Genomic DNA, 27,216 nt, shown 5'->3' on the forward strand with positions numbered 1-27,216 from the left:
CATCCTCAGAACGGCCTGAGGTTTAACGGGACCGCTCATGCCGAGTTGGAGAAGCGGCTTCTGATTTTTATGTACCATGATGGAGGGCGTAGACATACTGCTTGCTGGCCATTAAACTGTGTCACGGCGCTCCGAAACCTTGCATTGTGCACTGTGTCGTGATTTCAGAGATGTTAAAGTTTGAAAAAAGTGCATCTAAGAACCGAGAAAATACAGTAGATGCTGGGTTCTGCCCATGGCCACCTCTGACACAGTCTGTCCCAGGGGCAATGAACTATATCAGTGGTGACACCATCGGTCTCTCCAGATTCTTTTGGACACCTCCTGAGCTCTGGATCTTGGGAATCCAGCTATAGTGTGCCATGGCCTTCTTCTTTCAGCTTTGCCTTGCCAAAAATGTAAGCACATTTTTTTCTTTTCCCTGATGCCAGAATGGGCATCGGTATTTCTACGATGTGGCCTAACTCCTTAATGGAGTAAAAGGCCAGCACACATCTGCTTATACAGTTAAGTGTGGAGAGTTTGAAGCTGCCAGGTCACTAGATGCCAGCTCGTTTAATTTTTATTGCCCAACTTCATCCACATAATAGACTGAGTCAGAGCTCTTGGACATTGAGAAGCCAAGAAATCAGGATTTTACCCAAAATACCAACCCTGCTTTGAGTCAGGATAGTTGGCAGTTAGCTCTGGGTTCAATCTATCAGCCCTCCTCCTGTTCCTTTTCCTTACAGCTTCTTTCTAATCGTCTCTCTGAGCTCTTCATTTCGCTCTGGATATGAAGAAGTGGGAAGGAGGAGAAAAACCTCCAGGCATCACCAGAGAAGGAGCAGTGCTCATTGTTGTAGAATAAAAAGATAATGGCCAATTTGTCAGGCAGTGTTGACAAGAAAGATAAAGTTGGAAGTAATTAACTGGCTGACATGCTGGGAGTGATGTGCCTGCCAGTAGCCCTAAATCAGCTAGAGCCTTGGAAAGGTGACAGCCATTTATCATTTTTACAACACGCCTTGACAGCCCTCGGGTTTCCAACCCGGCCAGCACAAAGCGTGTGCTTTGACACTTCGGGGCTGTGCAGCCTCCCAGTGCCTCACGCTGGGTCGTGCTAGGGCACCCACGCCCTGTGTCCCTCCAGGAGGTGTCTGGAGGTGACGTGTAAAACGGGACAGCTTGCCTGGCTTACCGGTGAGCAGTGTGTTCGTCCTCAGGGATGGACACCTCCTCCCAGAGACGACCTTGCAGACTGCCATGGCACAGACCACTTAGCGAACGTGGAAAGCACTGGACCAGGTGAGCTCAGAAGCAGCTCTCCCGGTGGCCTGGTGTTCTAACAAGTGCTGCTCCCCACCGGGCCCACGAGACGGGTTATATACATGGGATCAGCGGGATGAGACGACTGTTCAGCCATTAAAAGTAATCATGAAGGCTCTGGATAAAGTATAAAATGCCAGTGTTATGTGAACAAGCGGAATACAAAATTACGTTAATGCTCTAGTCACCATGATGTATGAAATATGTAGTTATTTAAACAGACGATGCATTGGTAAAAATAGCATTTTGGATAGTGATTGTATTGTAGTGAACTTCCCTCCCCCAAATTTTTCTTAATTAAAAAAGAATGATGTACCTTTCCCCACCAGTCTTGAAAAGATAGAATTTTTTTGTCTCCCTGTTCCCTAATTTACACAGCTGTTAGCATTCTTTTTCTTTTTTCTTTTTTTTTATTCTTAGGGGCCCCCACTTCCTCACATAATGACTTAGCATGTCCTCTGAATATTGTGATAGACATACCATTTAAACTGACTGAGACATCAGGAACCCATTTCGATTATCCAAGGTGGGCCACCTCTCTCGCACCAGATCCTTTTTATCTTGGTGCCTTAGGTCCCCGAGAGCTCTGAGGACATCTACTATCCCAGCTTTGAAACCACCTAACGAGGCCAGCCTTCTCTTCCTTAACGCTTTGAGAAGGAGTGCAGTTGCCATTCCCGGGTTCCTGACGTAGGGAAGGAGGGGTTGACCTTGCCAGACCCAAGGGTACTGTTTTCATCTCCTGACCCAGGCTGGGAGGGACGGGGAGCAGGGCGGGGACTCTGAGGCCTGCCAGTCCCCGTTCACTTTCTCTACTGCCTGCCTTTAAATCACCCCTCACTACCTTTCTCCCTGTCGTCTTTCGATGTTCTCACATTGTCTCTCTCTTCTCTGCTGTCCTTTTGCTTTTAAATTACCCTATTCAAAAAAACGTGTCTCAGAGTTGCCCAGTCCATTCTGCTGCTTCCAGAGTCCCAGGGTAACTGTCTGATAAAGACATCAGGGCGCGGCAACCCCAGCTTTTCCTGGCTCTGTGTGGGAATCAGGCTGTTTTGTTTTTAGTTGCCCACTGGGCGCAGAGCTAAGTTTTGGAGCTGGGGGAAGGGACGGGCTGATCTGAAACATTACTGCTCTATAAGAGAAATAAAGACTGCTTGGTATAGTGGCTAGGATCCCAAGCAGTGTCCATCGTGGCCTCATCTTGGCTGGTCAGGAGCTCCTCAGCCAGACCTGCCGAGGTCCCCTCTCAGCTGTGTTGCATGTGTCACCAGCCCAGCACCAACGGAATTCAAAGAATTCTTACTTGACAGGGAACCAAATAAATTTCAGACTGTGGTCTGCACTAGAAACAGACAGGAGAAAGAAGGCCCGGATTCGTTTGGGAAACAAGTGTGTAACGTTCTCGTAAATTCCTGATGGGAGCGCTAGGAAAGCCTAAGTCGTCCCCCAGATGTGATGGCAGATGCTCCCCATATGACCAACTTGCCAACGGGCTCCGGCTTTGCGTTGAATAATCCTGCATCAGTTTGTTCTGAACAGCCGAAGGTCACCGAGGCACCAAGGCGCCAAGGCTAAGAGACGAGGTCGATAACCATAAGAGCCATAAAGAAGGAATCACCAGGCCAGGTTACTGGGGACTTGACGTCAGCCCAGAAGCCTATGAAGCAGTGACTTAGAAAACCCTTTGGGAAACAAGTTCTTCAGGTGGTAGCAATGGCATTTAGATCCAAGCCGGGGACCCTCTCACTGGCTCAGCGTTAAGACCTTAGACAGTTAACGACCTACCCTTCCTGTCAGATTCATCCTCAGTGAACCTGGTCACCACCTGCCCTTGAAAAGCCCCGAGGAAAAGCTCCAAGGGGACTGTCCCAGAGAAGGAACAGCCCCGCTCCCAGCACCAGCTTCTCAGCCGGAACCTGCCAAGGCGATGAGGAGCTTCTTCGGGTCCGCATGGCTTACTCAGCTCACATTCTTTTCCTACTTCTGGAAGCAAGATTTTAGAAAGTAGAGAGAAAAGACGCTTGGTAGAATCTGTTTGGTATAGAAGACATTAAGGCAATTTCTTATCTGTATCTGTTAATTTTCAGCTCTAGAAAGTGTTTCCCTCAATTGCCAGGAATTTTCCCAGTTCCAAGGTCTTTAGCTCAGCTTCCTTTAATACAAATTAAATATTGAAGTGGGGAACGGATGAAAGTGGATATATCTGAAGAACTGCCTCTTCCCCTCTTGATATCCTAATTCACTGAGCTCTCCTGTCTTCGTTGTCTAACAGCAGCTTCGTTTGTGGGCTCTGGGTTTTATTATGTGAACAGGCAGTTTCCATTTGCACTGTAGATTTACAACTGTATAAGATCTCAACTGGGTGTTCTCACTGGAATATGGAATAGAATACAGATGTACCCCTTTGTCCCTGTTAAGACAGCAGTGGGAATCTGTATCCACTGGCTTAGAAAGTTCTCGAGACTCCTTTCCTTCCGGCCTCGGTGTGCGTCAAGAGGAAACGGGAAGTCTGGTCAACCTGTCGTTTCTGCACTGTCGCTGTGGGCAGGTTACTGCCTAGGCCTCCATCTCGCTTAACTTGTTTGTTGTCACATCTTTTTAACCAGACCAGCGTCAGTGGAGTCTGGTTTATGTCATTAGCAATCCTCTCCTGTCAGTCTGGGGCTTTGAACAGTTTGCCCTTTATAAGGCTCCAGCATTAATAGGGCAAGACTGAGGGGCATTTATAGAACGGGCTGTAGAAAACTCCCAGCTGCCCCGTAAAACCAGAGTTCCTCATTAAGGAGACTTTTGAGCAAAGGTGATTTTTTTCACATGAGCCAAACATCATACAGTTTCTCCCTGTAGTCTCATCAAACCACATCTGAGTTTAAAAGGGGGATATTTCAAATGATAGGCTTGTGTCACCCAAGTAGACAGGCGACTGGAGACCTTACTAGGAGCTACTGAGTTTCCATAGAGGCTTACTTAGCCCACGCTTTGCAATCTGGATTCTGTAAGCCTGGCAGCCTCGAACAAGCTACTTCGGAAAAGCCCACTGTGGCGGCGTGGCTGACGGTTGTGTTGGAGACTTTAAGGCATATTAGTAGCTTCTGAAAGGAAATAAAAAATAGGAGATGGGAGCTTGGGGGTCAGAGGGGAACGCTGGCCACGTATCGGTGAGGAAGTGAGAACGAGGGCGCAGTAGGGCTCCTTTCTCCTGCATGGCGAGTTATGGAAAGAGAGCTAGCCAGTCAGAACATCCCATCCAGTGCTTCCGTTCATTCATCTTACAGGTATTTACTGGCTGTCCCGTGGTCTGTCACATTTTGCTTCTTACAGTATATAACTCTTCAGTTATTATTTAAGATCCTTTGAAACGGTACGTTTTTTAAGGGAAGTGATGACATCCAATAGCCTGAGATCTCTCTACTGGGCCACAGTTTCTTCACGGTAAAATGGCAGTATAAATTATAGTGTCTACTTCATAGGGTTGAGATAGACCACATATAAGCGTTTAGCACAGCGAGCGAGCTCTCGATAAATTTAGATATCTTTCTGTTGTTGTCATAAAATATTGCCTGCCACGATAAAGTGCCAGAAGTCGTGGAGGAAGGAGAAAAGGTTAAGGTCCCAAACAAGACGACAGATTCTCCTGAGCGCCGAGTTTTGTTCACTTACCTCCCGAGAACCTCCGCATCGCAGTTGCGTTCTCCGGCAGTCTTGTAGGCATGCGTGGGGGACTCCGTGGAAGGAGAGAACAGAGGAATGTAGCTTAGGGAGAAAGTTCTATAGCAAAGTAAAATAAAAGTAGGAAAGAGGAAAAATAATCAGGATGATAGCAGCTGGTTAACTTAAAATCTCTACTCTCTGAACAATCCAGAGTGGGCGTGTACAGGCTTCTTGCCTTCAAATGAGAGAACAAGAACTTAATATTTGAAAAGGACCCTTTCTCAGACTGATTCCACTCATTCTTCATGGGTGTGTTTTAGTTCCTTTAGTCAACGTTGTAATTTTTCAGAGATTGCCCTTACTGTGGGCAAGAGCTTATGAGTCTCGAGGGACACCCCCAGTTTTCATGGCAGTTCCTAAAGGCCTAGTCTGTAGTTCCCCCAATGAGCCCAGCCCCCCACTCCTTCCCATCGGGCTCTGTCTGCATTCTCGCCTGCCTACACACACATTCAAGTGACAAGTGTGATGCAGATGACTTATTTGGACTTTCTCGAAGAAGTTGGGGCCATATGAGATTTTTTTTAATTTGCAAAGCTGTGTTGGTCCATCCCTTAGCAATATTAAGATAAATTTATTTCTTCTCTGAAGTCTCTAGTCACTACTTTCTGATTTTGACCAGTTTGTTGTAAAACTTTTTTTATGCATAATGAGTGGGAAAGTGGAATGGGAAGAGACTTTTGCTTTTTTTTGTTTTTGTTTTTGTGTTGCAAGCTTCGGTAATGTTTATAATTTGTTCTTGAAAACAGAATATGTTCCAGAACGCAAGATTAGAAGACAGTTATTAGAACACCTAGATTTCGATGTCTGATTCTTAAAGGTTCAGGCAAGGAACGCCTTATCTTCCTCATCACAATAGTTTATACTCCTACCCGAGCCATCCTAGTAGTCCACATTAGGGCTCAAACCATATATAGAATATAAAGTTATACATGTTTATATATGATATATTGCATATTTGATTATAATACATACTGGTTTTCTCTTTTCCTGTCACCTTATGCTTTCAAAATTTTTATGTTTAAGGAACTAGATGATCACAAATCTGTATTATTATTAATTACCAATACGGTTCACCCAGCCACATGTGAGTGAGCAACGAAGTTGAGAAGCCGACCTCGGGGTCGGGAAGGATGGGGACCCGCTTCACAGTGAGCGTGCGGTGGGGCTTAGTCTCTTTGGACTTGGCTTTTCATTCTCAGCTTAGAAAAACTCTGTAGGGCTTCCTAAAAGAAACCATGATGTTGCGGCTTCACGGTGAGATTAAAAACATTTCTGAATCCTGCAGCAGAGAACTTACGGAGAACGTTCTGGCTCACTGCTTTACTTAGGACCTACATGGAAGCACTAATGGCCCCCCCACAGATCCCACACGAGGTTGCCTGTCTGCTCCTGTAAATGAAGGAGAGAAACATCTGTGCAGTGTATCTGCCTCTGATCGCAGAGCCTGGAGCCCAGAGCTTAGACACCCAACTCGAATAATCTGTTCAGGATGATTTGCTAGTGTCACTCAAGTCTCAACCTTAGATGTATGATTTTTCTGTACACAAGCATATAACTATGTTTCTAGCAACGTCTATCCTTGGGGGAAAAAAAACAGATGAAGGAAGAAGCATTTATAAGGACCTGCTTAGCAGTTTCATGGTCATTATTTCATTCAGTTTCCTGAAGAACCCTGTGAAAGGGGTAGTATTAGCCTCATTTTGTAGATAAGGAATTTGAAACTCGAAAACGATGCCTTGCTTATGGTCACACAGCTTGTAAGTAGCAGGATTGGGCCTCCAGAAATGTAAACACAGGTCTTCTGACTCTAAATCCACAGCTGTTTCGCCTCCCACCTTAACAAAGAACAGACATAAGGTTGCTTCAGGTCATATGGGGACTGTCCCCATTCTTTGCAGGCCTTGGGGAAAATCACTGCCTTCATGGACCTTAGTCTCCCCAGAAGTAAAACAAGGCTGAGAATGCCTTTCCTTCTGCACTCTCTTAAGGATGCGTGAGGTCAAGGGAGCGATAGGTTGGAAAGATTATTTGAAATGTGCTTTGTAAATATGAGGCATTAGATTATTACTTTCACAAATGTTCTCTTCTCTAGTTCATCAGATTTCTGGGCAGTCCCTGTTGGTTTTATTGGAAGAAATGTGGTGGAACTCAAATTTTTAAAGATAATATTTATAACAGCAACCTCTTGCCATATTACCACATTGAAACCAAACCCTGGAATTTCCCAAAACCACTTAAAAATCAATTCTAGTCAAATAGACAGTTTGTACTCAGGGCAATAAACTGGATCCTTGCTCATTAAACCAGTCTAGACTCCTAAGTCAGTCTGCCACATTTTGCTCCCTCCCTGTGAACAGATGTAATTGTTGTGGTCCTTTGACTTTCTCAAGCCTGCTCCCTCCCTCCTAACTTCCTCCTGTAACTCAAGCTTAGGCTCAGTATTGTGTAAGTTGCCGGTTAGCCTTTTACGTAGGTTCCTATCGGAGCAGGAGTCTAAGTCCTGATATCAGGACCTCTTTGCAGCCTCTCTGATTAGCTGAGTCCAGGCGCCAGGCCTTCCAGCATTACTGCTGCTTGCCCCAATAGGTTATAGTCCTCCAGTTCCAACTGGCCACCTACTGTCTGCAGACGACATCAGCAAAGTAGCGTGCCGATAGTGAAAAGCGTCTCTCCGGCAGAGACCAGGCAAGTAACACTAGATGTGGTCCCTTCACAGCCTGCTGCACAGGTAGGGGATGGTCCTTGAAGAAGGACTAAGGAGGCATCTGAACTTGCGGGAGATGGGCTCTGTCAGGGGAGCATTCCAGATGGTTGTGCAGCCACAGTCCCTGGGGTTGGCTGTCATTGACGTGGGTGACCCAAACCTCGGTGCCACTTCTGTTTTGCCCCCGGAGCCCATTTATTTTGGTTATTCTTATTACCGAAGGCAACTAGTGAGAGGAGGTAAGAGTTGAAATTCAAACGTACCTCCTCTGGTTGTGCTCTATAACAGGGACAATTTTGAATCCAGAGTTTCTAGTTTTTAAAAAACAGACACATACTGCCTGACTTACAGCATCTGAGAGGAAACTAGTCTGTGCTGGCTGGAGGAAGGCCCCAGAGCAGACAAGACTTCCTGTCCACCAAATACTGCCCCCTTAAAATTAGGAATATAGGATCAAGATGAAATCATTCCTCAGATTGAAATCATTCAGGCTGAGCTTTCTGGGTGGTAATAGATAATTGATGCTCTCTCTGCATCTGCAAGACATTGTCCCCAACATGCTGGTGAGCCACTTGCCCACAGAGGACCCCACACCTCCCATGCTCCGACGTGTTGAGTGTAACCACCTCTTCCTTTTGTTTTCCCAGTATTAATAATAAGCTACAGCAGCCAGAGGCAGCAGCTGGGGTGTTAGAATATGCCATGAAACACTTCGGAGAGCTGGTAAGTGACTCATTCTTTTCAAAAAGCAAGAGGTAGCAAGCTAGCTCGGAAGGCACTCAGCCATGATCTTGAGGAAGTCACTTTCCCTTTCTGGTTTTGTCCCAACTGTTAACAATCTCTGATGCTGACTTACCTATGTCTCAAGGGTGAAGGAGACAATGGCTGTATGGATTGTATTTAAACTGAACACAGATCATGAAGATGAAGTCTGATAAACAGTAATAGCTGGTATTTATCAAATTCTTATCTTGTGCCTAGCCCTTTGCTAAGTACTTTGTATACTTCATCTAATTCAGTCTTTACAGCAACCCTCTATGTAGGTATTATTGCCATCCCGTTTTACAGATAAGAAGACTATGGCCCTAAAAAGATAACAGCTAAGCCGAGATAGTGAGTAAAAGGGCAGAACCAGGACTTGAACCTGGGCAGTCTGGCAGTCAGAGCCCAGGTGTTTAACCCTGACCTGAGTTACCTTCGCGTCATCTCTGGCAGCTAGCATTGCCACTGCCCCACAGTTAATCCTCCGTACATTTTTTAGAAGAAACCATGGCCAATTCTCCAGGAAAAAAAATGCACTATAATTTATACCCACTTTTGAGGTATTGTTCCATTTCATTATTGCTTCCATAGCTGCTTCTCATCTGTCATCTTCGCCCTACCAGTATTAAAATGTTTCCATGACTCTCTGTGGTCCTAGGAGGGCGCTTTGGTAACTTCCTAACTGAACATAAAGCATCGACTTAATCAGCTTAGCATTGACTTCCTGGAAGGTCAAGAAGTTCTGGGTCCATATATTTGATAAGGAGGAACCTTTTATTAGTCGTGTCCGTCACTTAGTCTGCTTTGCCTTAATCAAGTGCCCAGTGAGTTAAAGTGAAGAAAACTGTGACTACATCCCAGGCTTTTGTGTCGCACAAAGGCTAGTAAATTGGAGCGAAATTTTTAAGGTAACATTTTGCCATCTTGAGCACATATATGTACCTAGACAAAGAAAGCATCTCTCCACATGACAAAACAGGAAAGACTATGTCTCATCCATCCCTGCCATGGTCCTCGCTTGCAGAGGGATGAAAGTGGACAGAGAGGGCCCCTAATGCAATGCACCCAAAGAGGTCCTCTCCTTTGATATCCATCCAGCTCTAGGGCGCAGCAAGTGGTGATTGAAACCAGAGTTCCAGTCATCTGGTGTTCAGGTGATCTGCCAACAGTCAGTTTATACCCCAGTGGCTCAGAGTGCCAGCCTTAAATGAAAGTTCCCCTGTTTCCAGGTTCTGAAGGTGGCCATTAGCTTCAAGATTATTGCTAAACCCAGGTGGATTTTCTATTATATTTAGGTAGCTGAATCGTATTAAACTTGATAATGGTTTGCTTTCTCTTGGCAGAGGCTGCGCTTTCTCAGCACAATTTATATAACAACAATCTCATTAGAATTTTGTGTGATTTATTGCTTAAACTTTATAGTTTCTGCAATCTATTGCAATTCAAAATATCCTGCCCGCTATCTGACCTGCTCCATATGCCACCCCCTCTTTCTGCTTGTTCACATGGTGTATGCCACATATTAGTCATTAGCTCCTTTTTTCTTTCCAACCCAGTATAGAAATTCAAAATGAGAAATTTACCAGTGTTACTTTGAGTTTTTAATTTTACACTGTCTTTGCAGTCATTCTTTTTGCTCTAAGTTTTCTCTTTCATATTTAGGCATAAAAGAAAGGCAATGTTCCAAATAGGCTTGGAAAATGAAGCGTAGGTAGTTTTTACCTTTCACGGAGCCAAGTATGGCCATATTGGCAAACCCTGTCATCCACTGACATTGGGGAAAAGGCCATTGCAGGGGCAGGAGAGGGGACTGGCTATACTGAAAACAAACGAGGGGAAGTAAGTGCAAGTTCATGAACTAAAATAGAAATGACCTCCTTACAGAGGTTCAAGAAGAAAAGATCCTTTCAGAGTGTATGTACTACTCAAATATCAGTTTTATTTAGAAAGGAGAGGAGAGTAATGGGGGGAACTAATATGGGCCCTGCATTACATCATCCAGATTCCACTACAAAGTCACACTGTTAAAGAAATCCCTGGAGAGCCACTGCCCTGGTCTGGAGGAGAAATAGTCATTTACCGAGCTGGTGATGAAGAATCTCAGAAGACAGACTGAGGTGGAGGGCAGATGGAGGCAGACAGGGACAAGAGACTGTCCCCTGACCATTTAGAGAGGCTCACTGTGCAACTTCCAGACTGCAGCACCTCTTACTCACGTGGCTGACACTGCATTTCAGCGTGGCACACCATCTGCCCAGTAATGGAACCCACCCTTTGGCCCCTGGCACTGGTAAAGCTGCCAAGCACTGAGCAGGAAGGAACATTGGATGAGAGACTGTAGAAGGGAGGGAGGTTTTCCAAAGAATTTTAAGTGGTAGTGTTATGTTATATTTCAAATGACTATTTCCTGGAAGTTTAAACGTGCATTAAGAGATATGGAGAATCAAGAGCTTTTAAAAAGTGAGTTGTTTTCCTCCAGAAAATATGCAGATGTGGCCTGTCCTTCTGGCCCCATCAGGAAAGCAGCTGCCATCCCTGCCATGTGGCCCACCGACAGCACTCCAGCAGATCCAGGCCCTGGCATCCTTGCAAGAGCTCTGCTCAGGGTTTCCTGCCGTCCCAAATGGTTTCCCCTGTCCTCACATCCCTACATGCTAGAATTCTGGTGACCTCTGTGTCTGGCAGGAAGTGATGGAAGGAGGAATGTGGCCTGACATCTGCTCTCAGATTATCCCAGAATCATTCCGTCGGTGCGGTGCGCCAAGGAACGAACATTCCATGGTCACCAAACATACCTCCAGACACTCTGAAGTTCTTTTCAGTGAGAGCCAAGGCCTGCTACGATAGGGGAAGGGTCATACATAAGCACGGCGCCTTGAGGAGAGCGCGCGGGGTAACAGATGCACCCCTCTTGCTCTCTGCGCCTCACGACAGTCCTCCCGTTCCACTTGGCAGGAGATCCAGGCTACCTGGTATGAGAAGCTGCACGAGTGGGAGGACGCCCTCGTCGCCTATGATAAGAAAATGGACACCAACAAGGATGACCCAGAGCTGATGCTGGGCCGCATGCGCTGCCTCGAAGCCTTGGGGGAATGGTGAGCTGCGTCAGCCGGGATGATGGCTGAGGGGCTGCTACAGACGTCATCTCTCCGACCTTTGTATTTGAAAGGCTTCCTCATACAGAGTTCTCAAGAGAGTCACCTAAGACTCTCGTTTTTGTTTCACTCGGTATTTTCCCAGGAATCATCTATCACTTTGGTGTTTTTCTCTCTCTGTCTCGGCTCAGTGCTCAATAGAAAGGCTCTTAAAACAACAACTTAAACCGTATAATGCTCTGGGACAGGACAGGTTTGGGTGCGCCCCTGAGATCTATCTGCACCCACCCCTTCCATCTGCCTTTTGACATTGACTGAGTGATGAAGACCTCTTTATTTGCTTTTCCTCATGAATTTAGAAAAGACGAACAGATGACTGCCCTCTTCAGGTGCTTCCCCTTTAATGAAAGCTTACCATGTGCCCAGCACTCTGCCAGGCTCCAGGGGAAACAGAGACAGAAAACAAGGCCTCTGCTGTGAGGTCGATGAGACAGGCACATGACAGGTAGTTAGCAAAGCCTGAGAGAACAGTGACGACGGGATGAGCACAGGACTTTGGAAGACCTAAGGGAGGGAGGAGATGATCCTGCAGTTCTCCCCAGGAGAAAGACTACGGCTGGGAGACAGGCGAAGGAGAGGGCAGGGAGGTGAATGGTGTTCCAGGTGGAAGCAACAGGAACGCTTCATTGAGCACTTGCCTACGTCTTGGTTTGGCGAGTTTTGGAGGTATGTCGAAGAACAAATGGTAAAATGGTTTTCATTCTGTTTTCCAGTATCGAGTGCAGTTTTTTAAAATAGTTAAAACAAGATGCCATATTTCAGTTGTTAGTTTAACCACAGCTTTAAATAGTTAAAATGCCATACAACCTTCCCACAAGCAGATTATCCAGCTTCGTTAACGTGGACTGGTCCCCCATTCATTCATTCAGCCAGTAATTATAGAGAGCTTATTCATTGCCGATATCTGTGCCAGGCCCTGAGGACACAGCCATGAACAAGACAGACATGGTCCCTGCCTTCTCCCAAGTTTACAGAGCAGACAATCAGGCTGTTGTAATACAGACTGAATACAGTTACAGAGGGGAAGCCCAGGGGGCTGTGGGAAATAAGAGCCCTAATCTAGGCTTGGAAGGTTCAGGAAGACTTCCAGTAGGGAGTGACATCTAACTTGGACCTATACAGTGAGGGGGAATGAGCACGGTATATTCAGGGTTCTGAAAGGTCAGAATGGGGAGAGTCAGGTGTGATGTGGAAAGAGGTAAAAGGTGAGGCAGGAGAGGTAGGCAGGTGCCAGAGCGTGTGGGGCTGATAGGCCAAGTTACGAGTTTGGACTTTAACCTAAGGGCGACTGGGCGGCCATCTTAAGTATTTGGAGGGCCATGATTGATGGGTTTACATTATAAAAAGAACGCTTTAGGAGCAAATTGGAGAGGGGCTTGGCGGGAGAGAAGAGACGGCAAGGCCAGCTCAGAGGCCGTCCAAGGGGAGAGATGATGGTGACAAAGAGGAAAGGCCGAGGGCAGCTGAGATGGAGAACGGGCTGGAGCCAGAGGTGTCTAGGAGGTGGCAGTGAGGAAGCATATGCTGTCTAGTCTGCTGCGTTAGTTTGTGCCACTAAAGCTGGGTGGGTGTTTTTTTTTATGTCCAACAGGTATTTAAAACTGCACTGTTCAATATGGTGGCCATTACCAGATGTGGCTATTTTTAAATTAAATAAAATCGATAATCCAGTCTCCCTAGCCACATTCCAGGTTCTCGGTAACCAACGTGGCTGGCGGCCACCGTATCGAACAGTGTACGTACAGAACATTTCCGTCACTGCAGGCTCTTCTTTTGGACAGTACTGATCTAAAGCCGAAGACACTCATGCTAAGAATTAGCCACGTTATTTCAAAAACAATTTTTTTTAACTTTCAAATTGGTTATCATGTTATTAAGAGGAAGATAAAAAATATATATAATGTAAACATTCTTAAAATTCAACTCTAACAATGACTTAGTCTATCCCAGTTGCCTTTTGATTTACATGTAAATGTCACAGCATGGCATCGAAGTCCTTCACGTTTTGATTCCAGCCCACTATCTCAGCCTGTTTCTCAGTGACCTCGGCCTCGTACTCTGAGCTCTGGCCAAACGGTTCAGTCTTCTCCAAACCCCACAGAATTTTTTCTCTCTGCATTTGTGTCCTAAAATGACTTAGTCTATCCCAGTTGCCCTTTGATTTACATGTAAATGTCACAGCATGGCATCGAAGTCCTTCACGTTTTGATTCCAGCCCACTATCTCAGCCTGTTTCTCAGTGACCTCGGCCTCGTACTCTGAGCTCTGGCCAAACGGTTCAGTCTTCTCCAAACCCCACAGAATTTTTTCTCTCTGCATTTGTTCATTCAGTTTCATGAATTGCCCACCTCCTCTTCTCCTTTTTCCAGTTTTTGAAATCCTCCCACCTGAACTGTCTCTTCCTCCTTTGAAACCTTTCCTGGTCCCTTCCCCTCCCCTGCTTTTCTAAATTGACCCATTTCCCGTGCGCCTCGAGAATACTGACCACCAGCAGCACTTGTGGCTGCAGTGTTTACCCCGACATAACTCACGGATGACAGTCCTAACCTCACCCCCAACGTTTGCCATGAAATATCTTGCTTTTATTATTTTTTCCCCCTCTGTGATGCCCCCGTGCCCCACCACTTCCACCCCTGACCTACGGATGTTGCCATTTCCCCTTAAGAACTGGATCTCTGAAGGCGGGCGTCTCCCCCCACACGCTTGCGATGCACCGTGCCCCTGGCACTGCGCCCCCGGGATATGGTCTGTGGCTCCACCCGGGGCGCAAACCTGGGACCTTGTGTGTATAAAGCAGACATGCTAACCTTTACCCTATGGAGCCACCCCCATCTTGATTTTATTATTATTTTCGCATCACTCTTGTATATCAACAGTCTTTGGAAATGAATGACATCATTCTATTTATAACATTCTGTTTTTAGGAGCACTGTTTCCATTTACAAAATATAGTAATTCTTAAACGCTGAAATGTCAACTCCTAGAAAACAGCCTTCCTACACGTGATGTTAAATCAATGCTGACAGTGAGCTGCACTTTTTTTCCCTAAACGAGAAATAGGTGAAAGACGACCACTTTTCTTAGATGGGTTAAGTAGGGACAGCTTGTATATATTAGGAGAGATTTTAGATGCAATCTTGTCTAGTCCCTTTATGTGACAGTTGGGAAACTGAGGCCCGTAGACGTTGACACAGCCGGCCTGAGGTCTCCCAGGAGCAGCATCAGCCAGGTCTCCTGACATTGCAGTACTTAGTCCCATTGCCTCTGATCTCTTGGATTTATTTCAGTTTTATAATTACCTATAAAGTATAAGTGGCCAGTGATGCTGACCAAGGGATTTAAGAGTGTGGCAGACGAAAAGAGATTTTAAAAGAGATGAAAGAAGCAGAATTATTTTCCTGATCATATGTCGGTTTCTTACATGGTTTATTCAAATCAAGTCTATTTAGAGTGCAATTTCTAAATTGCTTTTGCTTAGAGTGTATCTCTTGACCATGCCTGAGGCAGGAGTTCACCAGAGGTGGCATCAGGAATGATCGGGGGCTACCACAGGGTTAAGACCCTACCCCTCCTTCCAGTTTCATCTGCCTCCAGGAAGCTAACTGCAAGAGTCGGCCCCCCAGCCCGGTGGCACACACTGCCATACCTGCAGCCAGGGGGAACCTAGGTGAACCTCCACATGCTCTTCCTTACATGGCTTCTGGGCCCTCGAAAACAGACTCTTTGGGAGAGCCAACCACTTTGGTGTTCCAGATGAAAGAACACTTTCTCAGCTTCTGCTGCTGCACTGGTGTGAAAGTCAGCTTCCTGGGGGTGGGCCTTTGACCTTGTCCTCTGGGGTGTGCAGTGAGGGCTTGGAAAACAGATCCTAGTGTTTGCCCCACGGTCTCATGTTTTTTAGTTATTCGATTTTGTTCCCCCGCCACTGCCTTTGAGAGTTAGGGCTCTGTATAGTCTGCATTCTTATTTGTAACAAATGTTCGTAGGAGAGGAACCCCACCTCATTTATACCAACCGAGTCTGACAGCTGTTGACACAGCCACAGTGTAAAGGCGGTGCCCGTGTTCATTGCCAGGGCGCAGCCTTTCCAGGACACTGCCCTGCACCCCTCTGCTTTGTCCCTTGCGGTAATAGTTGGTGTGTTTCACATTGAACTTGCTCCCTGCCTCTGAATGAAAAGCAGAGCTAAATCCTTAGACCCGTGGCACAGAAAGAAGTGTTCCTGACAAAAGACTAGAAGGATGTTGAATCGCTGTGGCCACGAGCTGTAAGAATTTGAATTCTAGGGTTAGAAGGACCTTTCAGAGATCCTGTAGCCCTCTCTCCTAACTCCAGGCAGGACCCCAACAAAAATATGCTGCCCAGAGGAGCTGTTCCTATGCCCTGAGCCAGTGGTTCTCAAACTGTGGCCCCTAGACCACAGCATCATCATCTAGAAACTTGTTAGAAATGTACATTCTCAGGCCCCAATGCAGACCCGAATCAGAAACTACAGGGTAGCACCCATCAGTCTAGATGAAGGAGCCCTCCAGGGGATTCTGAGGCACATGACAACTGGAGAACTACTGCTCTAAGGTAACTCCCAGCAGGACCCCATAGGGAAGGCTTCTAGGGTTGGAAGGCACAAACCCAGTACCGAGGTTCATCCTACTTGTCACTGAGCTTCAATAAGTGTATAGGGCAGAGTGGCTGCCCAGTTCCTCTTCCTTTTTGATCTTGGTCGTGTATTGAGTTAGAATACCTGTGTCCATGGCTCTCTTGACCATGTGCTGGAGAAACGGTGAAGTGAATGACTGCCCTACTGTGATTCTGGATAATGGGCCTGAGTGGTTCTCCTAGACGTGGTCACCAGTCAGCTCAGTGAGCTCAGCTTGGACCTGGTCAGCATCTTCACCACTACCCCTCCCCCATGTCACCTTATAGTGTAGAGCTGCTCATGCCCCACGAGGCTTCTGAGCTGGGCCACTTGGAACTTGTACCTTTTTCTCTTGACTCCAGTCCCAATACCAAGTTCAGACATCCTGTAGCATCTCTTTCAGAAAGCGGGGAAGATTGAGGAGTCTCTTTGCCAAGTCTTGAAGCTCACATGGAAGCAGGGCTCATATCTGCTCAGGAGCAGGCTTTTATTTTCATTCAGAAGTGGAACCTGCTGTTTAAACTGTCAGTGGGATGTCTCCATTCTTGAGCGGGCTTCCGCTGTCTTTGAGTATTAGAGTCTGTTGAGCATCATTCATAATCTCAACATCTCATAGTTGTTACTCACACTCATCGTAATTGTACGAGATTCTGAGAATAAGCAGTGTTTGGATTTCTGGTAGCTGTGACCATTGTAGAGCCTTCTTCCTTCTGAAGAAGGAAGATTGATTTCATTTGAGTTTCATTTCATCCTGCAACCATTTGGATAATAATTTTGAGAGCCAGTTCTCCCTATAGCTTTGAGCCCAAAATGAATGTCCAGATGTGTCTCTTCAGATTGCTGTCTCATTGGGCCTGCCAGAGGGAAAAAAAGGAAAGAGCTGGAGTTCATTGGCATGTGAGAGAAGTTATTTAATATTTATGAAGGGGGCCAGATGTTCAGGACATTGTACATCACATAGAGTTAGACAGTTTATCTTTGATAAATTCACTCTCAGACAAATTATGAATACCAGGCCATAGGAATAACAAATTGCCAGTCACTTCTCTATTATGTGACCCAATTGAAAGTGTTTTTTATTTAAAGGCTCATGGTTCGAGCCGGGCCCCTGTCATCCAGTTCCTCAGTGGCCCCCGGAGCCCAAGGGGTGAAAGAGCAGCAGGCTGTAGAGGTGATTTCAGTTAACCCAGCTGTGTAATTCCTTCCTTCAGGGGACAGCTCCACCAGCAGTGCTGTGAGAAGTGGACCCTGGTTAACGACGAGACCCAAGCCAAGATGGCCCGGATGGCTGCTGCTGCTGCGTGGGGTTTAGGTGAGGCTGGGTGCTCACATCTGCAAAATAAGGCACTGTGGCTGCAGGTAGAGGCATCAGGTCTATGGAAGTGTAAAACCGTCTGTATCTACTTCTGTCTCTCCCATCTGTCTCTACCTGACGATTTTAACTAACTTGTTTGATTTGAGTAAAAACAGCTCTTCACAAGGAAGCCAAGGAAAACAGTGAATAAGCATCAAAAATAAGATATTTAGTGAGGTTTGTTTGTTGTTATTTTATACAAGTTACTGGTTTATTTTTTCTCTTATAAATGAAATCTAGATGTATGAATTCCCAAACTAATATTCTGATTTCGTTGTCATTAGCCTTTTTCATATTTCTGCTTTGCATGGGGCTTCCATTTTCAAGTCTACCTCATGATCCAGTATGGTTGCTGGAGCTCCACCTATCATGTCTTTATCCCTAGAAGGAATAGAGAAGACAGCTGTCTCCTTTTGTTTCTTAACTGTTACTATAGAACTTTCTCAAGTTCTATAAACATCTGTAAACATGAAGAAAATAGTATACTGAACTCCCATATGCCTTTCACTGTCTCCGACAAATACAAACATTTTGACAGTTTTATTTTCTGTATTCTCCCCCTTGCTGCCCAACACTCGCCCACCTTACTCCCACTCCTCGAGTACTTTAGAGAACAGATCTCCTTTTAATCCCCACAGACAGTGCAATTTCTGACACCAGGCCCCAGCTGAGAGGATTACCAATGTCTATTCCAGAGATGCTCCTAATAAGGGGAGAAAGGGTCCATGGGATGTCACGGGAGAAAAGCTTCCTCCAAGGAAACCAGAGGAGGGTTACGTAACCTTCTAACTACATTCTATCCCTCTCGAGTCATAAAGCTTCTATCCTTTGCTTTCATGAACTCTTGGGCTGGATCTAGAACATTTTTTAAAAACAAATTGCTTCCTGAGGAGTCATTGTTTGCTATTTTGCTTGTGCCCAGAGGCGTAAAGAATGGATGAGCCTCTGGTCTGGAGCAAAAGGCAGGAAAATGCCTTGTAAAAGAGACAGCCCTGCAGTTTGCAGTTAATGAAGCTGATAGCTTCTGCAGATGGTCTTGGAAATCCTATCCTGCCACACACGCTAACCCCGCCAGGGGAAGCCGGTCCCAGCTGCGTTCCCGGCTGCAGCCACTTCCGCAGTCTGCCACGACACAGAGACTACTGAGCTGTGACCCAGCCCATCTTTCTGTTATAACAGTCTCTTAAAATATTTATCTCCTCCCTTCTGAGGCAAAGGTGCTGCCAGATAAGACGGGCAAACTATTTGTCTAATCTGTTCCCTTGTATTGGCCATTTTCAATTGTTCAGGGGAAAATGTAGTTTCTGGTGTACCACTGAACTGTAAAGTGCTTCGCTAGTAGGGAAGCAAGCTATTCCATCTCACCTGGAGAAACCTGAGCGAGTTCTCTGGGTTAATGAGGCGCTGCGTTAAAGGCTTTCAATTCAGCACGTGGGTTTTGTGCTCGTGTGGTTTCCCCCATCTTTTATGGAGCTCCCTGGAGCAGCGATGAAGTCCTGTGTTTGGAAGACAGATCGGTGTGGCTTTGTTTTGTTAAATTGGCTTGCTCGACTCCGCAGAGGTTGAGGATTTCGATCCTTCAAGCTCGGGTTTGTCTTGCTTGAACCCCAAGCTAAAGGCAAATAACAATGACAAAGCCTATTTGAGATGCTGCCTTTAGCCCAGCAAGTTGACCACCCTAATGTCTCTCTCTCTCTCTCTCAATCTCTCTCTCTCTCTCCCCCCGCCGCCCTCCCGCTCCCTGCTCTGTCTGTGTGTCTGTGTGTCTGTGTGTGTCTGTGTAGGTCAATGGGACAGCATGGAAGAGTACACCTGTATGATCCCTCGGGACACCCACGATGGGGCATTTTATAGAGCTGTGCTGGCACTACATCAGGACCTCTTCTCCCTGGCACAACAGGTAAAAACCCACATGCACCCAGACCAGCTAGCAAAGAAAAGTAATTCTGCATTGCCTGCCAGCTCCTAGGCACGTGGTGCCAGCGCAGGTAGGCTGTTGTACTTCACCTCTGGCATTTGGCTCTGTGAGCTCATTAGAATGGCTTTGGAGAGTAATACTAAGAAAACTGCCAGCACCTTAGCCGGGGCCACTTTCCGCTCTGAGAAGGACACGTGTGTTCTGGACATGACCACTTAGATTGCTTTTGGAGTTGGCTTCCCGGGGCGTCACTTTTGCCTTAGCATTCCTCGTGGTACAGAGGAACCGCCCACGTCACTGAGGGAGGACTCGGAGAGCAGCCATCCCCCTCTGCAGCAGAAGCCAGTCACAGGTTTCTTCTGGCTGTGCAGGTGTGTCACACCGATGAGCTTCCAAGTTACGTGAAAACCCCGTGCTGACTTGGAGAATGAAATATCGAAGTAATCACATCCACCCTGTCAGGCACCGGGCTGTCTTGGATGAGGTACTTGGGTAAATGGCCCGAGCACCTGCGGGATGGAGACATTGTAATTAACCTTAAACTTTCAAACGAGGAAAAGCTCCACATGAAGGGCTTTTAATTGATGAAACAGAGAAGACTCAAACTGCAGTCCTGTGGCCATCCCCAGGACTCTGATTTACATGACGAGAACTGAGACCTGGGCCATCCATGTCACCGGCCCAGAACTCCCATTCACATGGAGAGGACTGAGCATCCCTCTGCCAGTTTCAGAGGCACTCCCTCATGAGGACAGCATACTTCTCAGCCAGAGGTGACCACCTGGAGCCATTTGACTGTCTGCACTCCATTTTCACAAACATGCCCAGCAAGGAAAAGTTGAAAGCAGGTTGCCTCCCAAATTGTCCTCTTGCGATGCCAGGACACAGCGATTCTAAGCATACATTTATCCTCCCTTATTCCCCACGATTTTGGGTGTTATCATAGATATTAAGGTTTTGGCTGCCATACATGTCTGTCCTTTCTGAGAAATCAGATAGTACTCTTTAGCCATTCAGAACTGCGAAGGAGTTTCTTCCCTTCTTTGGTGAATTTTTCTCTTCATCACTGGAATTTCAGTGAGACAGATAACTTCTGTAGCTCATTGGGAAGCCCGAAAATAACAACACTACCCCCAGCCCCCAAGTCCACAGCTCAAGTCCAGGGGTTCCCTGTTTCTCTCTTAGTGCATTGACAAAGCCAGAGACCTGCTGGACGCCGAGTTGACTGCTATGGCAGGAGAGAGCTACAGTCGGGCATATGGGGTGAGTGTCGAATATTCTGCACGCTGTTGTGTCAGAGGCCCCTTTCAGTTCTTTTATTAGAGTGGGCTACTGGGGACTCAGGCTGCTGAGCGCTTGCCTGTGTGTTCTCCGCAGATCCTCTGCTCTCAGCAGAAATGATTGAAATGAATCCTGGCTGTCGGACTGTTCGTCCAGTATTAAGTTGGAATGTGATTTGCTTCCACCAGGCCATGGTTTCTTGCCACATGCTCTCCGAGCTGGAGGAGGTTATCCAGTACAAACTCGTCCCCGAGCGACGAGAGATCATCCGCCAGATCTGGTGGGAGAGACTGCAGGTGAGCCAGTGGGGAGCCCCGAGAGCCCGCCCCCTCCTCTCCTGGTTTTCCTCAGCACAGGCTTCTCGACTTCTCAGAGGCTGCTTGGCATTCAAAGCAGAGCACTCAAAGGTTTTTCCCCTGAGCTTTTAGCTATGAGAGGACGATCAATTTTCCAGCCTCCTTTTACCCTTCTCTAGGAATAAAAGAAAGTGTCTTTGATAAGTGACACTCATGGCCAGCCAGTTGACAGTCTTAACCTTAAAATCAGTGGCTCTCAGCTTTGGCTGCACAATAGAATGACTTAGAGAGCTTTTAGGAATCTGGGTGCCCAGGCCACTTCCCTGCCCCAATAAATAAGATTTCCTGGGGTAGACCCAGGATCAGTATCTTTTAGCCTCCCCTGATGCCAGTACGTGGCCAATGCAGAAGACCACGGCTTTAAACTCACTTGCTGGCTCTGTGATCAGGGTTCCCCAATATATGCTCATTGACCAACGCTGGCCGTTTATAGTCCCTCGGGTCATCCCATGATCCCTATTCCGACTTTTTTCCACTGCCGTTTTCCCTCGTAGAGAAACTTCCGAGTCCTTCGTCGGTGTTTTCTTTGTACATTCCGATCATTTCAGCGCGAGGCGCTGTCAGTTCCAGGTCTGGGAGTCGGTGGTCTTAAGTGTTCTCAGGAAGGACCGAAAATGTTGGTAGGAGGGCAAGTTCATCAACAAAAGAAAGCCTTCAGCACTCCAGACACCACTTGTCCCCCTGCTTGTCGTAATCAACCTCCTCAATTTTAAACTTTCTTGACCCAGTCTATACCTAATTCCACGTTCTGTCTTGAGACCAATCAAGGTTTGTGCTCCCAGCTTTTCAGTAGGCTGTGACAAAGGCTTTCGAGTCCAGGCTGCATTCCTGTCTCCGCAGCTCAGGGCACATTCCACTGGAAAGGAAAGAGCAGCGGGCAGAGGATGGCTATGAATATAGTAGTCTTTTCTGGGCAGCGAGCACATGCAGTTCCTTCACATGTTTTATTAGCAATTCTGAAATGCCCGGTGAATGTTTTGATGGAAAATTGTCTGTTGGACACCAGAAAAGAGTTCCACGAAGCAAGCATTTCCCACTTGCACACACCCGGTTTTTAAGTGCCTGTAATGGGGTGAAGAGTTTCCAAACCAGAGATCTGATCAATCTCCCATTCTAACAAGTGGGACATTATCCAAATAGTGACTTGGAAGCGGGGTGGATTAACTGAGTCTTGGGGAGAGGAGACCCACATCTGACTACTGTGTCCAAGATACCGTCATCATCGTAAGGTTTCATGACTTTCCTGTCTCGAGACAGCAAGCTGCTTTTTGGCCGACAGGGTCAAATTATTCCAGCATCTGGAAGAAACTAGCAGATGGTGGGAAGTCACCAAAACAATCACTCAATGTACTATTTTCTGTTTTTCTAACTTTCCAAATCACTGTTGTCACACTTAATAGGATGGAAAGATATGGTCCAAGGCCTGAAAATAAAGCATTAAGTTTGGTAGAAATTTGGCTCTCGTGGATGGCTTGCTATCAAAACACTCAACGAACTGCCTAGGCTGGAAGACTCATCTAAATTGAAATCTCTAACCAGCATCTCCCAGAGGGCAGTTTGAGAGGTCGGCCTTGCTGGCATTGGGTCTCTTCTTGCCTTGGATTCTTTATTCAAGCTCAGACTATGTCCTGTCACATTGAAAAGCCTACGATCATTGCTGCTAGACTTTTAGACTTATCTCCAAGGAGGACAGCTCGTTTGGTTTCACAGAATTCACCGATAAAGTAACAGATCTCAGAAACCCATCTCCTGGTAGTTTGTCTCTGAGTCTGACTTCTTATTAGCTAAGATGAAAAAAAAGTCCACTTTACTCTCAGCAGTCTTTTAATATAAAATTAGCTCCTTTAATGATGATTAATCACTGTTTTTTTAATTAAAAAGAAATTATATGTGTTTATATGTGTAAGTGAATAGACACTTCCCATTCTGTATGTAGTTTTTGATCTGAGACAAATAAAAATGAAGAAGAAAGAATCTAATCAAGGCCAAAAGTCTTAGTGCGGGCATAGGCTTTAATAACTTTAATAAATGCCACCAGCTTACAAACATCATTTGAAACTTTTTTACACATAGTTTTTGAATTTTGAATAATACATTTCACATTTAATTTCTTTTTCAGTGATAGTCATCTTCAATAAGAGAGACTGAAGCAAAAAAAAAAAAAATACTTAAAATTGCATTATTTGTAATCCAGAAAAGAAATTTAAATAATTTAATTCATTTAACTCTATGAAGTTGGTACTATTTTTATCCCATTTTACAGATCAGTCACAGAGAAGTTAAGTAACTTGTCCAAGGTCACTCAGATACTAAGTAGAGCCAGGATTCAAGTTCCAGAATGTTCTACTGTTTCTCGAATTTTAAGTCCCTAAGAGGTGATTCATTCACAGTACACTCCACTTGAGAAGGTTGAAATTATCAAAACGAATCTCTTTTGTTTCAGGGTGGGTTCCACTGTTGCTTGTGGGGGTTTAAGATGTAGCAGAGGACGCATCTAATCTTCACTTCTAAACATTCCAGGGCTGCCAGCGTATCGTGGAGGACTGGCAGAAGATCCTTATGGTACGGTCCCTTGTGGTCAGCCCTCATGAGGACATGAGGACCTGGCTCAAGTATGCAAGCCTGTGTGGCAAGAGTGGCAGGCTGGTGAGTAGCCCCCAGCACACTGCGGGGCGGGCGACAGGCCGAGGAGGGACTGGCGCTCCTGGTCCGGTTCTGTTTATACCCTAACCTCTCTTGTTTTTAAGGCTCTCGCTCATAAAACCTTAGTGTTACTCCTGGGAGTCGATCCATCCCGGCAACTTGACCATCCTCTGCCCACAGTTCACCCCCAGGTGACCTACGCCTACATGAAAAACATGTGGAAGAGTACTCGCAAGGTCTGTATCCGAATCCAACAGGGTCTGTATCCGAAGCCAACAGGGTCTGTATCCGAAGCCAACAGGGTCTGTATCTGAATCCAGCAGGGTCTGTATCTGAATCCAGCAGTAGACCAGGTTTCTCCAGAATGTTCACTAATCTGCATCTCACTGCCTCAGCCCCAAGGGGATCCATGTCCAAACCACCATGTCAGGGAGTTTGCTCCTATTAGGTCCAACAGGGTTTGTATCCGAATCCAACAGGGTCTGTATCCGAAGCCAACAGGGTCTGTATCTGAATCCAGCAGGGTCTGTATCTGAATCCAGCAGTAGACCAGGTTTCTCCAGAATGTTCACTAATCTGCATCTCACTGCCTCAGCCCCAAGGGGATCCATGTCCAAACCACCATGTCAGGGAGTTTGCTCCTATTAGGAAGGTATTTGGCCTGATTTCAAAAAGTGAATCATACTCAAGGAGATGCATGTATACATACCATTGATCAAACCAGTGAGTGTAATCACTGTTATGTTTATTAGCAGCCAGAATGTGCTGGAACATAGAAAAAGCACAATTTCTGCCCCCTCAGAGAAGATGGGCTATTAATTACCCAAAACAGCACCATATTTCTGAAAGTACTGACTGGAACTGTCACAAGACCAGTTTGGTTTTCAGACTTCTCGCCTCCTTTCCCATCATCAATTTGGGATTCAAAAGCAGCAACACCCAGAGTGAAATGCTGAAACCAGTAGAGAAAGTGATCTCGAAGCCAATGCACGGTTCCTCTTCCTTTGTTTACAGACAGGTCCTTGGGAAATAGATGTGGCTTCTGGTTGGGTATTTTGTTGTTGTTGGTGGTGGTTTTTATTTTTTAAACCATCTTCCTGGGCGATAGTGCTGATTAACGAAAAGTCAACACCCGCTTTGGCTCCCCGCCCTCCTCCTCACCAAACAGGAGGGAGCCCTGGCTCCCTCCCTCCCCAGTCATCCCCACAGTGGTTCCCGAGATGAGAAAGGAATGTAAAGCAGCCACTAGAGTCATGCTGTGGAAAGATGTGACAACACAGCAGTTCATCTCTGCTGAAGGCGGATTGAGAGACCCTTGGACTATGTCCAGGAATCGACTTCTCTGCTGCGTGGTTGACTCTGACTGGGACTGCCACCCCGGGTGGGGCAGCAGCCGTGCGCCCGGGCACCGAGTCTCCAAGTTGACTTCCGTAGTGATGGCCCAAGTTTCCGTCTCCAAATGTGCAGTTGTGGGATTTTGCTTTCTCTTGGTTTGGGGGGTTTTGTTTTAGTTCGTGTTTCTTTGGTCTCTGTAAGCCTCTCAAGCCAGAGCAATTGATTCAAAACCTGACCTTCCTCCAGGAAAATGAGAAAAGCAGAAGGCGCTGGATCTGAACGTGGTCCGCGTTCCTCCCTATGCATAGCCTCCAAGTCTTTGACTGTCTTGCCGAAGGCAGGCAGGAGGAGGCTTTTGGCTCCTGTCTCAACCAAGGAGTGGCTTCTTTCAACAGATGACCACAGCCCAACTTCTCCACAGATTATGGTCTCTCCTTAAGAGCCCAGATTCCGATGGGAGACCACAAAACCACATGGATAAAACTTCAGAAACCCATTTACAGTTAGATGCTTGAACTTCAAGCCCAGAGCTAGTCACATCTTCATAAGAGTTCAGGAGCTAACTGACTAGTACTAATCGTGCTATTGAACAAGTCACTTTACTTCTCTGAGCTTTACTTTCCTCCCCTGTGAACAAGGGTTGTCCTCTCTACCTTGCCTAAGGCAGAGGAGAGTGTCTGGGGAAGAACAGCCCTATTCTGCAGGAAGGCATCAGACAACAGGTGTGTGTACAGCATTTTCCTAGATGAAACGCTTCCCAGGACTTGGAGATGAGCTGGTCCTTCCGTGAGCTTTCACTGAGCTGGGAACATCGTTCTTGCCCATATACCACCCAGGCAGTCCAGAACCAGGAATACTATGTATGCCCAGCTTATGTATGCTTAAACTCCGGACCTGAGAGAAGCATCTTCCGAGTGACCGGTCCTGCATCTGTAAAAAGAAAGAATTCTTTTTCCCCCTCCTCACTTCCTGGGGATGAAGAAAAGAAGGCATTTTCAATAGAACATTTTCAATTCTTCAAAAATAAGTTGCTTCCATGCCACAGAGTAGGGACATACTAGATTCTCCCGTGCTGGATAAACTTACTGAACTTAATATTGGGCTTCAAATCCGAACCAATGTCCAGCCTCCCCAGTTCGGGCAATTTATTTTTTGTTCACCTCCTTGTTGAGTCTCCCAAAGAGTTGAACTCTGTGTCTGGACTGTCGATGACACAGCTTATGGGCTCTGAAAGCATCTGGCATCATAGTGCCCAATTTAAGTTCTTACCTGCCGGATGTGCACATTAACCACGTGAGTTCTCTCTCGCCTTTTTAATGGTTGATCTTCTCAGTACGGCCTCCCAATTCTTTTTCTTTTTAGTCAGATTTAAGGCTGGTCAGTATAGTTATAGAATAAAAACCAAAGGAACATGTGTCACTTTCCAGGCGTGGGGTGCTAATGTAGTTCCTTTTTCAAAGCCAATGGCAGCTGTCTGAGGGAGACAGGTGTCTTGTTAACTGTTGGAACATCTGTCTGTCTGCCCTGTCTTCATGCATGGATTAGCTGCCTAATACACTGTTTGTCATGTCCTTCTGGCTCTGCATTAAGCTGTGTCATTGACAGTCCAGACAGAGTCAACTCATTGGGAGACTCAACAAGGTGCTGAACAAAAACTAAATTGCCCGAACTGGGGAGGCCGGGCATCGGTTCAGACCTGAAGTCCAATATTAAATTCAGTGAGTTTATCCAGCACGGGAGAATCTGGTATGTCCCTCCTATGCGGCATGGAAGCAACTTATTTTCGAGGAATTGAAAATGTTTATTTCTTATGTTGAAAAGTGTCTGCGGTTGCTCCTGACCCCCAAGCCAGGGAGTTTCATTTTCCTTCAAGGCCATTGTCACTGACATGTTTCTATTTAAAAAAAAAAAAAAAAGAAAAGACTCAGGTGATTTACTGTAAGGAGAGCGTTCTGACCTGTTTATTTGAAGTGTTGATTTTTTTTCCCTCCTCTTCTGAAGCGAAGAACACACAACCTCTCTTTCACATTCTCTCACATACTGTGTCCCCTCC

The 27,216-nt window shown here is 46.2% G+C and overlaps 1 protein-coding gene and 1 long non-coding RNA gene across 3 annotated transcripts in view; both read left to right on the top strand.

The window, feature by feature from the left end:
* The window catches only part of MTOR (mechanistic target of rapamycin kinase), a 110,049-nt gene that overhangs the window by 61,660 nt on the left and 21,173 nt on the right, over positions 1-27,216 (top strand). For both annotated transcript variants that reach the window (XM_006914361.3, XM_006914362.3), the window contains exons 29-36: positions 8,371-8,446; positions 11,441-11,580; positions 17,488-17,588; positions 19,415-19,530; positions 20,734-20,811; positions 21,018-21,125; positions 23,706-23,831; positions 23,933-24,064. In XM_006914361.3, coding sequence (XP_006914423.1) covers positions 8,371-8,446; positions 11,441-11,580; positions 17,488-17,588; positions 19,415-19,530; positions 20,734-20,811; positions 21,018-21,125; positions 23,706-23,831; positions 23,933-24,064 — 877 coding nt within the window. The remainder of the gene's footprint in view (positions 1-8,370; positions 8,447-11,440; positions 11,581-17,487; positions 17,589-19,414; positions 19,531-20,733; positions 20,812-21,017; positions 21,126-23,705; positions 23,832-23,932; positions 24,065-27,216) is intronic.
* LOC112481772 lies at positions 24,073-27,084 on the top strand. The gene is made up of 2 exons (XR_003047033.1): positions 24,073-24,276; positions 24,477-27,084. It is a non-coding gene; the product is annotated as an uncharacterized LOC112481772 (long non-coding RNA).

This window comes from Pteropus alecto, unplaced genomic scaffold (assembly GCF_000325575.1).
Source record: "Pteropus alecto unplaced genomic scaffold, ASM32557v1 scaffold125, whole genome shotgun sequence".
In the NCBI taxonomy this organism is placed as follows: Eukaryota; Metazoa; Chordata; class Mammalia; order Chiroptera; family Pteropodidae; genus Pteropus; species Pteropus alecto.